General features: G+C 33.4%; 1 protein-coding gene across 10 annotated transcripts in view; it reads left to right on the top strand.

Annotated features, from left to right (window-relative positions):
* Positions 1–13,357, top strand: part of POLQ (DNA polymerase theta) — a 91,267-nt gene that overhangs the window by 35,482 nt on the left and 42,428 nt on the right. For 9 of the 10 annotated variants that reach the window (XM_016158842.2, XM_016158843.2, XM_016158852.2 and 6 more), the window contains 4 exons: positions 1,664–1,857; positions 2,739–2,863; positions 4,378–4,621; positions 10,059–13,171. In XM_016158842.2, the coding sequence (XP_016014328.2) occupies positions 1,664–1,857; positions 2,739–2,863; positions 4,378–4,621; positions 10,059–13,171 (3,676 nt within the window). The remainder of the gene's footprint in view (positions 1–1,663; positions 1,858–2,738; positions 2,864–4,377; positions 4,622–10,058; positions 13,172–13,357) is intronic. The other variant, XM_016158844.2, reaches the window with a different exon arrangement.

Here is a 13,357-nt window from a genome sequence, read left to right on the forward strand (position 1 = left end):
AGAGTTTGTTACATTTACATTCTTATTTAAGATTTATGCTTTTCTTTATTTGTTCCTATGGATTTTAGTTACTATCTCCTCTCATTTCCAATATATCTTTACTCCCACTTGCCTTTTTTGAGCTTATATTTTTGTATGTTATATACAGTTTTCATACAATTGCTTTTTAAATCAGTCAAGAGAAGAAAGGAGAAGAAATGTATAATAATACTGTATGTATACTCACAGAATTACCTTTATTGGCACTCTTTTCTTTGTGTGTGGAGTTAAGTACTGTTTTGGGTCACTCCGTTTTAACCTAAAGAGCTTTCTTTAGTATTTTGTGTAAGACAAATCTGCTGGCAACAAATTTTCTCAGCTTTTGTTTAGCTGGAAATATCTTTATTATTCCTTTATTTTAGAAAGATAGTTTTCCTTTATATAAGATTCTTGGTTGACAGGTTTTTTTTTCTTTCAGCAGTTTGAATATGTCATTTCACTGCATTCTGGCCTCCACTGTTTTTGATAAGAAGTCAGCTTTTAATCTTATTGGGTTTCCCTTGTATGTGATGAGGATATTTTACTGCTTTCAAGATTTTCTCTTTTTTGGTTTCTTACATTTTGACTATGATGTATCTGAATGTGGATCTTTTTGAATGTACTTCACTTGGAGTTCACTTTGTCTCTTGGATATGTAGATTAACCCTTTTCATCAAATTTGGGAAGTTTTTAGCCATAATTTTTTCAAATTTATTTTTGGTTTCTATTTTTTTTTCTGGTACTCTCATTATGCATATGTTGGTGCATGTAATGCTTCTCACATTTCTCTGAGGCTCTGTTCATTTTTTCCTCCCTTTTTCTCCTCTCTTAGATTGCATAATTTCTATCAATTTATCTTCATGTTTGCTGATTCTTCTTCTGCCAGCTTGTATCTACTGTCGTGCTCTATAGTGAATTGTTCAATTATTGTATTTTTCAACTCCAGAATTTCCATTTGGCTTTTTTTTAAATCATTTTTTTTTCTCTTTACTCACATTCTCTACTTGATTAGACATTTTCATTAGACCTCCCTTTATTTCATTAAGCATGTGTTTTTCTTTTGTTCTTTTACCATAATTATAATGTCTGCTTTGAAATCTCTGATATTTTCAACATCTGGAAACTCTCAAAGATGTTTCTTCTGCTTGCTTGTTCTCTGTGTTTGTGACATATGTTTATTTCTTTGCATGTCTTATAGTTTTGTTCTTGTTGAATTCAGGACATTTTAGATAATATATTGTAGCAAATGTGAATATTGATTCTTCTCTTCTTTCTATATTCCTGATTCTTTCTTAGAAATTATATAAAATACTTAAGGTAATTAACATCAAAATATTGAGATTAAAAATATCTGTGATTAAAGTTCTTGGATTCTGTAGAATCCAGTTTATATGCTGAGTGATCGCTTCCATTTCTCTTGGCTGTGAATTGTTTGTGAATAAATGAAGTTTCCATATAAATGATGTATTATCACATTTATTTTATTTTATTTTATTTTTATTATATTTATTGGAATAACAGTAGTTAGTAAAATTAGAAATATTTCCAAATAGTGAGGCCTTCATTTTTAATGTGATGTTTACATTTATTTGCTCCTTTTGTAATGCAACAGTTTTAGCTAATGAATGATGCTTCTTCCCTTTAGGTTACACCTATGTTTGAGGATTGGACTACTATTGATTGGTATAAATTTTTCTGTTTATGGGAGAAGTTACCAACTTCTATGAAACGAGTGGCAGAGCTAGTGGGAGTTGAAGAAGGGTTCTTGGCTCGCTGTATAAAAGGAAAAGTAGTAGCCAGAACTGAGAGACAGCACCGACAAATGGCCATCCATAAAAGGTAAATATCAAGGAGCCCAGACTACTCAGTATTTAACGCATTGTTGGATATAGAGTAGATGTCTAGTGTTTTGTGGTCAATTTCATTATCATTAAAATCAGAGTTTTGGCTGAATATAATAAAATTTTCCAATTTACCATATTTACTGGTATATTAGGTTTTTCCTAGCTAGTTATAATTTAGAAGCCATTATATGTGAACACCTTTTAAAATAGAACATTTAATTATTTCCTTCCCTTAAAGAAGATGTTAATCAGGATGCTTTCAGGAAAGGAAGGGTGTTTCTGTCATTCTTGGAAGAGATTCATTACCAGTGGGGAAGAGACAACTAAAAGATTCAGATGGGGAAATTACATAGGCTTTTAGCTTTTTTGATATATGTTATTTTGAAATTATTTTTCTTAAAGCATTAGTCTCTAGTGTATTATAGTCAAGTGGAATTTTGTAAGGATTTGTATACTTGAGTTATTTGTGGCACTATTGCCTTTCAAATCAAAACTGGTTTTTATAATCACATTCTGTCATTTTGTTGAACTATGATTAGATGATCATATAACCATGTATCAAGTGTTTTTTTATATTTTTGTGCCATCACATTTCTTGAACTAAGTCTTATTTCTTATAGTTAGCAGTATTAAAATATAGAAGGTATCTTTTTGTTATATAGATATTAGTTCTTTGCTATAGTCTAATATATATCAGAACTTTACAAACATTGAACTCAATCTTTGTCCACTAATCCAATATCTTATTAGGAATTTTCTCAGAGTATGTAAATACTCTCTTGCCTTTTTGGTTCCCACTTGTTTCACAGCATACATTGTACTTTCATAGTGGACCTAAGTGATTTTTTACTATACTTTTTGTGATTTACTTTCCAGGTTTTTTACCAGTCTTGTGTTATTAGATTTAATCAGTGAAGTTCCCTTAAAGGAAATTAATCAGAAATATGGATGCAATCGTGGACAGATTCAGTCTTTACAACAGTCAGCTGCTGTTTATGCAGGTCAGTTAAACAAGAGTTTCCACATTTACTTAAGACTCTGTGGTTTGAGGTCAAGTCAAGATTACTTTTGTATTTCAAATTCCATTTTATTGCGGGCTTCTCTAAAAGTGAGGGGATCATGTTGAGCCATAAGTTTGCATGTTCCCTATCATCATCAAAACACCTGAAACTATAGGTCCTCTGAGCTCAGTTGCCCTGCCACAGATTTGACAGCTAGCTGAGTGTCTTGACCTTAGTGTCCCTTCTATTCCTTAGCAACTTGCTGACCAGTCCTTTGTTTTCTGGTTTTTTTCCCCTATCTATCTATCTATCTATCTATCTATCTATCTATCTATCTATCTATCTATCTATTTATTTTTATTTATTATTTTTATTTTTTATTTTTTAGCTTTATTTATTATTTTTATTTTTTATTTTTTTCTTCTTGCGTGTTGTAAGAAGAAACAGACACAAAATTCTCAGTGGTCTTCCTTTTCTATTCTAGTTACTGATTAACACTTGCTATTGAGAAGGAGTATGGCAAATGGGGAGGGATTTCTGTCTGTTCTAAATTATTAATTCTTTTCTAAGGAAACAGTAGTCTCTCTTAATAAAGTTAAACCCATATTCTCGAAGCTATGCAAACAGGAAAGTTATGGGTCTGATTTTACCAAGAAATCCTTACAAGCCCTTAGGAAGGAAACCCTGGGCTGCTGGAGAGTGTGTATATTGTGAAGGTGTGTGCATATATGAGACAGTACTGAGGGAACCAAAGAGTACTGAAGATGGGGGAGAGTGATAAGAAGGGAGGGACTACCCACCCCTTCAACTCAGTGGCACCATAGAGCTCAGATTGCTTCTAGGGTTAATGTTCTCACAAGGAAGTGATTTTTTTTTTTTTTTTTTACTTGTAAACAATGGACATTTATTTCTTACAGTTCTAGAGGCTGGGGAGTCTGTGATCAAGGTGCCAGCAGATTCAGTGTCTGGTGAGGGCCCATGAAGTGATTTTCTTTATGACTTGGCACCTGGCTGCTCTGCCCTCCTTATTTCAAGAATGTCTAGCTATTGAACTGGGTACCCTTTCTTTGAAGAAAATATCAATGGGAGCTTCACTTTTTGTAGTCTTCTCAGCACTTAAATATTTAAATCATCTATCTTGTTTTCCTCTAGGTGGAAAGAGTCCTTTACCTGTTTTTAAGAGTTCTCTCTTCCTTAAAAAAAAGAAAAGTAGGGGAGAGTGAGAGGAGTGAACTAGGGCGAGGGCTTTTATTTTGTGTTTATATGCTCTGCCTCAGTTTTTTTTTTTAATGCTAAGTGCATGATTAAGAATAAAGGAGGTGACATTTAATGTGTTTAGCACATTTGTTGATCAATTAGCTGGCCCCTTACTTTCCTGTTAACTTATACCTTGGGCTTGTTAAACTTAACAATTCTTCAGGAAAAATGAATGAAAAAAAAAAGCATATCTAAAGAAATAGAGAATTGATCTATAAAGAATTTTTAATTCAGTAAATACTCTATCCATATTCTAGGAATGATTACAGTATTTTCCAACCGTCTGGGCTGGCACAACATGGAACTACTGCTTTCCCAATTTCAGAAGCGTCTTACATTTGGCATCCAGAGAGAGCTGTGTGACCTGGTCCGGGTGTCCTTACTTAATGCACAGCGAGCCAGGTCCCTCTATGCTTCTGGTTTTCTCACTGTGGCAGATCTTGCCAGAGCAAATATTGATGAGGTAGAGACTGTTCTGAAAAATGCTGTGCCTTTTAAAAGGTAAGAGAGTCCCCCTGTCTACGTAGGTTTATTAAATGAAAAAAACACGTCAATTTGTAAATAATAGATGCTGCGTTAAAATATTTTTTTCTTTGATAATATCCTGATGTAGTTGGTGTAAGTGGAAGAAAATGTAACAGCTTTTCCCACTTTAGGATTACTTTATTTTTTATAGTTTAAAAATATTTCATGACTTAAAAAACCATTTCTAAAAATGTCATAATTCTTCCCTAGAAAGATTAAGTAAAGGTAAATTACCAATGCTTTCTCTTTTGATGGATTTTAATTTTCAGTATATATCTAGGGCTATATCTTAGACTTTCTTCAGGTAAAAGCACTTTAAAATATATTTCACTTGAATGTCCTTTGGGACACTTGTCCCTCAAAACAATTTATGAGAAGAGGATTTCTTGACTGTTGTTTAACAAGTGTGTAACCAATTCATTGAATGGGCTGGACTCAGCATATAATCAAGGAATAGCTTAATCATTTCTCAACCACTGTTCTTTGAACTCACTCTAATATGAAACGTCAGTGAGATCCTATTGCTATTTAGGCACTTACAGGTACTAACAGTTTTATTTTCAGGTATTAAATATTTGTTCTACTTGTAATATGTGTGGGAAGTCATGGGGCATAGTCAAAGGAGCCTTGCTGTTCCCCAGAGCCACTTCACATTGTGGATTCCACTCTTTGTATTGCACCGCCTCTCCAGGTTTGGCTCTGGCAGGATTTTGGTACAGCAGTGGGGGAGTAGAAACCTACCTAGATTTTGAAGGATGGAATCGTCTGGAGCCTTAGGAATGCAACCCAGGCATGAGAACCTCTGCATTGGGGGTCACTGTAGAGTCCCCACTAGGGCAATGCCTGGTGGAGCCATAGGACCACTCTTGTGACTCTAGAGTAGAAGAGCAACTGGTATGTGATTATGTCACCTTGGGATGTGACTCCAGCTGAAGTCTACCTGAAGTATGCTTTAAAACCTTCTTATAAAGGTGTTGCTCTCATTTGGAGCCTCTGATTTTCATAGACTCTTTGGGTATATTCATACTTGCTCAGAAATTTGCACTGGTAGTTCCTGAGGTGAAAAAATTCAAATATGGGAGTGTCTCTGTGGTAACAACATACCAACACATCCTACTTGACCCTTCCAGCGAGTCATCTGAGGACAGTTCACATTTTGAAAAATTTAATTGGAAAAGAGTTGTTCATTAACACATTTTGGAATAATTTCTGTATTATGCTAAGGCTGTTATTGCCATGACTATGCCTTTTCTGAAAGCCCAGAACTTTATTGATCAAAATTAGCGATATCAATAATAAGACGAATCAACATCATGTGTCTTCTCATGTGACACACTGAGAAAGCACAATATTACTCCTGAAGTAGTCTTACCGAAAATGTATATTATGTATTTAATCATAGGGAAACATCAGACAAACCTGAACTGGGAAACATTCTACAAAATAATTGGCTGGTGCTTTTAAAACAGTATCAAGGTTGTGAAAAACAAAGACCGTGAAGCTGTTTCTAATTAAAGAAGAGTAAAGGGATTTGACAATTAAATGCACCACTTTATTTTCGATTAGACAAGAAAAAGGACATAAATGGCACAATTGATGAAATTTGAATAAGCTGTATAGGTTAGGTATAGTATTGTGTTAATGTTAATTTTCTGAATAGGTGTATCTGGCTACCCTTTCCTTTCAGTAATTTGTGTGTAAGAGCCAGATAACCCAGCTAACAATTAGATCATGTCAAACAGTTAGTCATTACCAGCAAAATGCAAAAAATAAATTTCTTGGTGAATATGTATTTTCATTTTTTTGGTGATGTTTCTTCGGAGTACATTCCTAGACATGGGATTTCCAAAGATAAGAGCATATATAGGTTTATTAGATTCCAAATTCCTGTAGAAGGATCTACCAAGTTACATAATCCCTAGCCTATTACTCCATAGCCTTGCCAACAGAATCCATTGTTAGAGGTTTTTATTTTGCCAGTCTGGTAGATGAGATATTGTATCTCCATTTGATTTTAATGTACATTTCTCTAATTGTGAGTAGCAGTATATATCTTTTCATGTTTCAGGATAATTTATTTTATATCATTGTAAAGTATCTGGTTATGTCTTTTCCTTATATTTCTTTTGGGGTTTGGTCTTTTCTCTCTCTTTTTTAAGGAATTTTTTGAATGGATTAGGGTTCCTAATCTTTTATTTGATATGTATATTGAAAATAAATCAACTATCTTTTGACTTTTACTACATTATTTTTTTCATGCAGAATTTTAATTTTTTTATTGATTTATTTTTTTATCATTCTTTTCATTCTTGTTTCTGAATTGTTATAGTTGGAAAGTTTGTCTTTACATGGAGATAAAAGAGGAATTAACACTTTTTCTTCTAGTATTTGAAATTTGCCTTTAAATTTCTGGTGCATTTAGAATTTAATTTTGCATAGTGTGAAGTCTGGATTTAATTTTATCTTTTTCCCCATTTGTAAAGATGTTTATGTGTCCCAGTCAGATGAAATGCCACCATCATATACTCAATATCCAAATGTAATTAGGTTTATTTCCGGACTTTCTATCCTATTTACTTTTCTTTTCGTCAATTAATGACCCAGTACCATGCTCTTAATTAAAAAGTTTTATAGGATATTTTAATGTCTGGTAGGGCAACTTCCTCCTCATAGTTTTTCAGTATTTTCCTGGCTATTTTTGAATGTTTGCCTATATGAAATTTAAAGTGCCTGTTGATTATTATCGGGTTTGGATTGAAATTGAACTTAGGACTGACATCTTTATAATGTTGAGTCAATCTGTCCAAAGATAGGTAATATCTTTACATTGGATCTAGTCTTTGAGATTTTGAGGAGTTTTAAAAGATTTCTTTATTCAGCTTTTCAAGAGGTCTAAAGTTTTCCGCACATAGATTTTGTAAAGTTCTTGTTAAATTTATTTCTATTTAATCTTGTTTTTTTTTTAATTAGTGGCTCACTTCTATGATATCTCCCACATAGTTATTATTTGAGTATATGTTCATTTGAGTATATTTTTTTATCCTACTATTTTCTAAATTCTTCTATCATTTGAATTCCTTTTATCATTGATTCTCTAGGATTTCTAGGTATATAGTCATATTAACAGTAAATGGAGATATACTTCTTTGTTAACAATTCTTATGCTTCTAATTGATTTATTTTGTCTAATTTAATTAGCTAATGCCTCTAATAGGTAGTGGTAATAGACATAGTAATAGATATAGTGGACATTTTTACGTTGTTTATGATCTTAGTGGACATGCATCTAGTGTTACACTAGTAGATACTGGCTTCAGGATTATAGTGTGTGTGTGTGTGTGTGTGTGTGCGCGCGCCTGTGTGTGTGTATTTTAAACATTTTTAAGAAAATGTCTATTAATTTTAATTTTCTTGAATATTTTCATCAGGAATAGGTACTGAATTTTGTCAGTATCTTTGAATATAATCATAGGGTTCTTTTTTCCTTACATCTATTAGCATGGTGTATTATATTAACAGATTTACTAATATTGAATCAATTTTATGTTCCAAAATAAATTTCATGGTATATTATTTTTTATGCAATGTTGGATTGTTTGCTAATATTTATCTAGTATACTTTTGCATTATTATTCATAAATAATATTGGTGTATACTTTTATTATGTGTGTGCTGCACTATCTTTTGCTATCAGTGTTTAGCATTAGACTTCATGAAAAAGAATTAGGAAGTTTTTCTTCATCTTCAGTGCTTTTCAGTAATTTATGGTGTGTTATGACTGGTAGACAGTTTGATATAATTACTCTATGAAACCATTTTGGATAAAGGTAAAATATTTGAAATGTATTTGTAAAGTCTACCTAATTATGTTCATAGATCTTCTTTATTCTTATTTATTTCTCCCATCAATAATACATCTGTCTTTTAATGAGAGTGGTTTATTAAAGTTTACTAATTGTTAGTATACTTCTCTCTTAGGAAGGCTTGTATAGTATAGAGTTCTCCCAAGTTTTTGTATGTTTAAAACTGTTTTTCTATAACCTTAATATTCGAAGCGTGTCTTGGCTGGATATAAATCCTTGGTCAACACTTTTTTTTTAATTGATGGTTTTAAAAATGCTATTTCTTTGTTTTGTGCTGCTTTTGAGAATTTTGGTAGAAGTATGATTCTTTTGCCCTTTTAAATATGTAGGCCTTGTATATTTTGAAGTCTGATAGTTTTACTAGGGATATTAGTTAGCTATTGCTGTGCAACAAATTATTTAAGAAATTATTTAAGATCACTCACAAACATGCTGGCAAGTTGGTGCTGAGTTCTTGACCTGAGTTTCTCCATAGAACTTCTTGATGCCCTCATGACATGATAGTTGGCCTCCTTCAGTATAATTGATCCAAGAGAGAAAAATGGAAGCTGTAATGTCTTTTATACCCTAGCTTTGGTATGAGAGGCTAATTGGTCCCTATTACTCCATGTTGGTTCGAAACAGATCTTTTAGACATTATTTCTTTCATAACTTTTATAACTCATCCTATTTCTCTTCTCTTCATGTGATTTCAATTACTTACGTGTTTGACCCTTTAGAGTGTGGAATCCATTATTTTACTTGAAGAGCATTGATATTTTCAGTAAATTAGCTTGGCTGAACTCAGATTCTAATCTTTGTCTTCCTATAGTGGGAGTAGCTCAAATTTCTGTTCAGTTGTTTAGGTTTTTAATTGGCTGCTTGAGGTCTTGGATAAGTTTAGAGGTCAGCCAGATATTTGGATGGTTTATACGAAGAATTTGGGGTTCTCTTTTTTTGGATCTTTCATTGTGGGATTTCTCCCTTCATTCTGTATCTCCTATCATTATTCTGAGCTCTATTTCAAGTTCTGTCAATAAACTCCACGTTTTAATCCAAATTTTTAGTTACCCTTTATGGTGCTGACTGGGACCTGCCTTCAGATGAAAAGTGTGAAAATTTACCCACTGCCATTTCTTTTAGTCTCAGTTCTCTTCCAGTTTCTGCTCTTCAGTCCCTTCAAATATTTTGTCCAAAGTTCCTATATTATATAGGAGGAGTGGTTTTCAATGAAAGTTTTACATTACTGACTTATTTTAGGTTTCCATTTAAAGAATCTGCCTTAGTGAGGTTTTCCCTTTTTGTGCTATTTAAAAATTGCAGAACCAGCTATCCCTTCCTGGTTCTTCGTTTTTGTACCCAACTCTTGTCACCAGTTGACAAGGAATGTATTTTACTATTTGTTTTCTGATTTCCCCAATTAGAATGTAAGCTCTATGATAACAGATGTATGTCCTTTTTGTTTATTACTATTTTATCCATTCCTAGAACAGCTCAGATTGATGCTTAATAAATATTGGTTGCATGAGTTGAATGAATCAATGCATTAATTTTTTTATTTCTTTGTATAGTGCACGAAAAGCAGTGGATGAAGAAGAGGAAGCAGTTGAAGAACGTCGGAATATGCGAACTATTTGGGTGACTGGAAGAAAAGGTTTAACTGAAAGGGAAGCAGCAGCCCTTATAGTGGAAGAAGCCAAAATGATTCTACAGCAGGACTTAGTAGAAATAGGAGTACAGTGGAATCCACATTCTCTTTTAAATTCTGATACATACTCATCGACTAGCAGTGAGTCAGAAGTAAAGGAACAGAAATTTATACTACAAACTAAGAGTTCTTATAAAAGGTTAACACTAGAGAAAACAAGTAACACATTTAGTGATTCTTCAGTTAAGCATTCGCCAAATACAGTACAGGATTTAGATAAAAGTAGAGTGCATACAAATTCCTTTTATTATCCGTTTCAGGATGGAAATAAAGAACGTAAGGTACGTTCAATTTACAGAGCAAGAAAACGGGCTTCTTTGAATATAAGTAAAGTGAAACTACAAACTTCTTTGAATGAGGGAAAAACAAGCACTAAGAAAGTTGTTCAGACTCTCTCATCTGAGAAAACAAAGAAAGAAACTTTGAATTTCAGTTCAAAAAAGATGGGTGCAACCTTTCAATCTTTAAAACCTAGTAAGCATCTGAAACGATCCAGAGATAGTAGCCCTGTGAAAGACACTGGGATATGTAGAATTGATTTGCAAAAACAGACTATGTCTAATCCTGTTCATTGTGAAGATTCATTTACCTTAGATGAGAAGAATATAGAATTTAGAAGTTCTAGGTCATTTGCTAAAAATGTATCTTTCTGTGCTGAGGGAAAATATAACAAAGCATCATTCCCATTACAAACAGAACAAGCTTGTTCAAGGAACAAAACAATAACTAATGATATTTTTGTTGAACATTTTATCACAAGATCCCAGAGTGAAAAATGGACTTGTCAAGACACTAGTGTGGTTAGTGAAAATGGAAGAGGATTAGTTCTTGTTGAGTCAGAAAAAATAGACAAAATGCTGATACAAAATGATTCAAAAAACAAGAATGTTTATGTGAAACACCATGATACTCACCCAATCAACCAGTGCCTGGAGAATCAGTCTGATCAACAGACAATCAGTTATACCGAACAGAAAAAATTAATAGAGAAGCAAATGCCCTGTGAGACAGTCAGTAATTGTATGAATAGAGACTCAAATGCTATTGTCAAATGTGAAAGTATAAAGTTTAATGCTGAGGAAAATAAATTAAATAATCTTCAGGTATCCAGAGATAATATAAGCAGCACTGAGATACCCAGTGGAACACATCTACCAACTGGAGCATTTGGTAAATCTGGAGGCCAGCATGAGAATTTTCTAAATACTTCTAGAATACAAGAAAAAACAGAGGCTTCTGCAGCAAACAAAACTAAAACTAATTGTGTTTCTGACTTCAGATTAGTTCCTTGTGATTTTGAAGATAGTTTCTATCTGGATACTCAGTCAGAGAAAATAATACAACAGATGGCAATGGAAAATACCAAACAAGAAGGAGCAAAGGATATCAGCCAAGCAATGAAGATAATGCAGAAGAGCCTAGACAAACAGAGCTTGATGAGCTCTTTTCAGGATGAGATTCCCATCATCTTTCCTCGTGAACAACATTCTCCAGGAGTGACAAATAAAGATCATTCTGAACCTGAGATTGTAGATACTATCAAACACTGCTCTGATTCACGTGGGGTTGATATGCTCACTCCAGAAAGCCCGCTTTTTCATTCTCCATTACTATGGCGGGAAAATGGTCCTAGTTTTAAAGGGAATGAATTTTCTGTTACCGACTCCCAATTAAATAGTTTTCTTGAAAGTTATCAATCACAAGTAGCTATGAAACCAGTTATATCTCTGGTACCTCAAAAGAGAACTCCCACTGGTACAGAAGTAGAATGTCTGCCAATTCCTGAAACAAGTTTGAATTTGAGCAATAGTTTACTCTTTGACAGTTTCAGTGAAGAGTACTTAGAAAAAGAACAACCCCCTGATGTACAAGCAGAAGAACCCCTTCCTTCTGAAATAATGTCAAATCATTTTGGTGATTCTCTGTGTCTACAACCAGAGGGCCCAATTAAATCAAATATGGATGAGAATGACGATAATCAACAGCAGTTGACTTGTTTTAGTGATGAGTCTATTATATTTTCAGAAATGGATTCTGCTCAGATGGTTGAAGCTTTGGATAATGTAGATATAGTTTCTGTCCAAGATAAACATAATACTGCAGTATCATTTAGAACATTAAAACTAAGTGATCCAGTGGGTAATGATTATCCCCAAAGAGAAGTAATTGGAGGGGATAGAGATGAAAAGTCTCAAAAATCCAAATTAACTGGGACAAAGCAAAATAATTCATTCATATGGTCAGGAGCGTCATTTGATTTAAGTCCAGGACTGGAAAGGATTTTAGATAAAGTTTCTAGTCCTCTAGAAAATGAAAAACTACAGTTAACCACTACAGATGTGTCTAATTTGAAAGGAAAAAGTAAAGAGTTAAATGATAAACAAGAGGTGATTTCAAATTTGGAGGTAAATCAAGTGCAAGGAATTTCATATTCCCCTAATGTTGAAGTAGAAAGCAAGATTGAAGCACTCAAGAACAATGCTATCCATGGTGAAACTCCATCCCTCTTGCCTTGTAGAGAATGCTGTATAGTGGACGATAATGGACTCATTCCTCCTACACCCATTCCAGCCTCCTCTTCTAAGCTGGCATTTTCAGGTATTCTTAGAACATCTTCTGTAAAACTTCAGAAAAGTAGTGTTTTTCAACTTGATGAAAGTTTTTCATTTGACTCACCTTTGGATAGTAAAAACCATAATTTAAGTCCAGAGAATAGAAATAATGTAAAAGACGACAGTCCTAATAGAGGCACAGGTTTTCCCCTGCAGTTGTCACAGGACGGATCACAGTTAACTGCAGCCTCATGCAGTTCAGAAAGCTTGGCTATAATTGATGTAGCAAGTGACCAAAGTCTCTTTACAACGTTCATAAAGGAGTGGAAATGCAGAAAGCGGTTTTCCATCTCGCTGGCTTGTGAAAAGATCAATAATTTGACATCTTGTAAAAGTGCTACTATTGGTGGTAGATTTAAGCAAGGTGAGAATTTTTGTTTTTAATTTTTTCACATTTATATGTAAAATAGTAGACTGAGATCGGACTAAGATTTTTTGGTATTGGATATTAAATGTAATAAATTTATTCAGAGTGTAATACATTTCTCTTATGTGGATTTACATGTAGAACAGCCTTATTGTTCAGCACAACTAGGTTAATAATTGTTGC

The sequence above is a fragment of the Rousettus aegyptiacus genome, unplaced genomic scaffold, assembly GCF_014176215.1.
Source record: "Rousettus aegyptiacus isolate mRouAeg1 unplaced genomic scaffold, mRouAeg1.p scaffold_m13_p_4, whole genome shotgun sequence".
In the NCBI taxonomy this organism is placed as follows: Eukaryota; Metazoa; Chordata; class Mammalia; order Chiroptera; family Pteropodidae; genus Rousettus; species Rousettus aegyptiacus.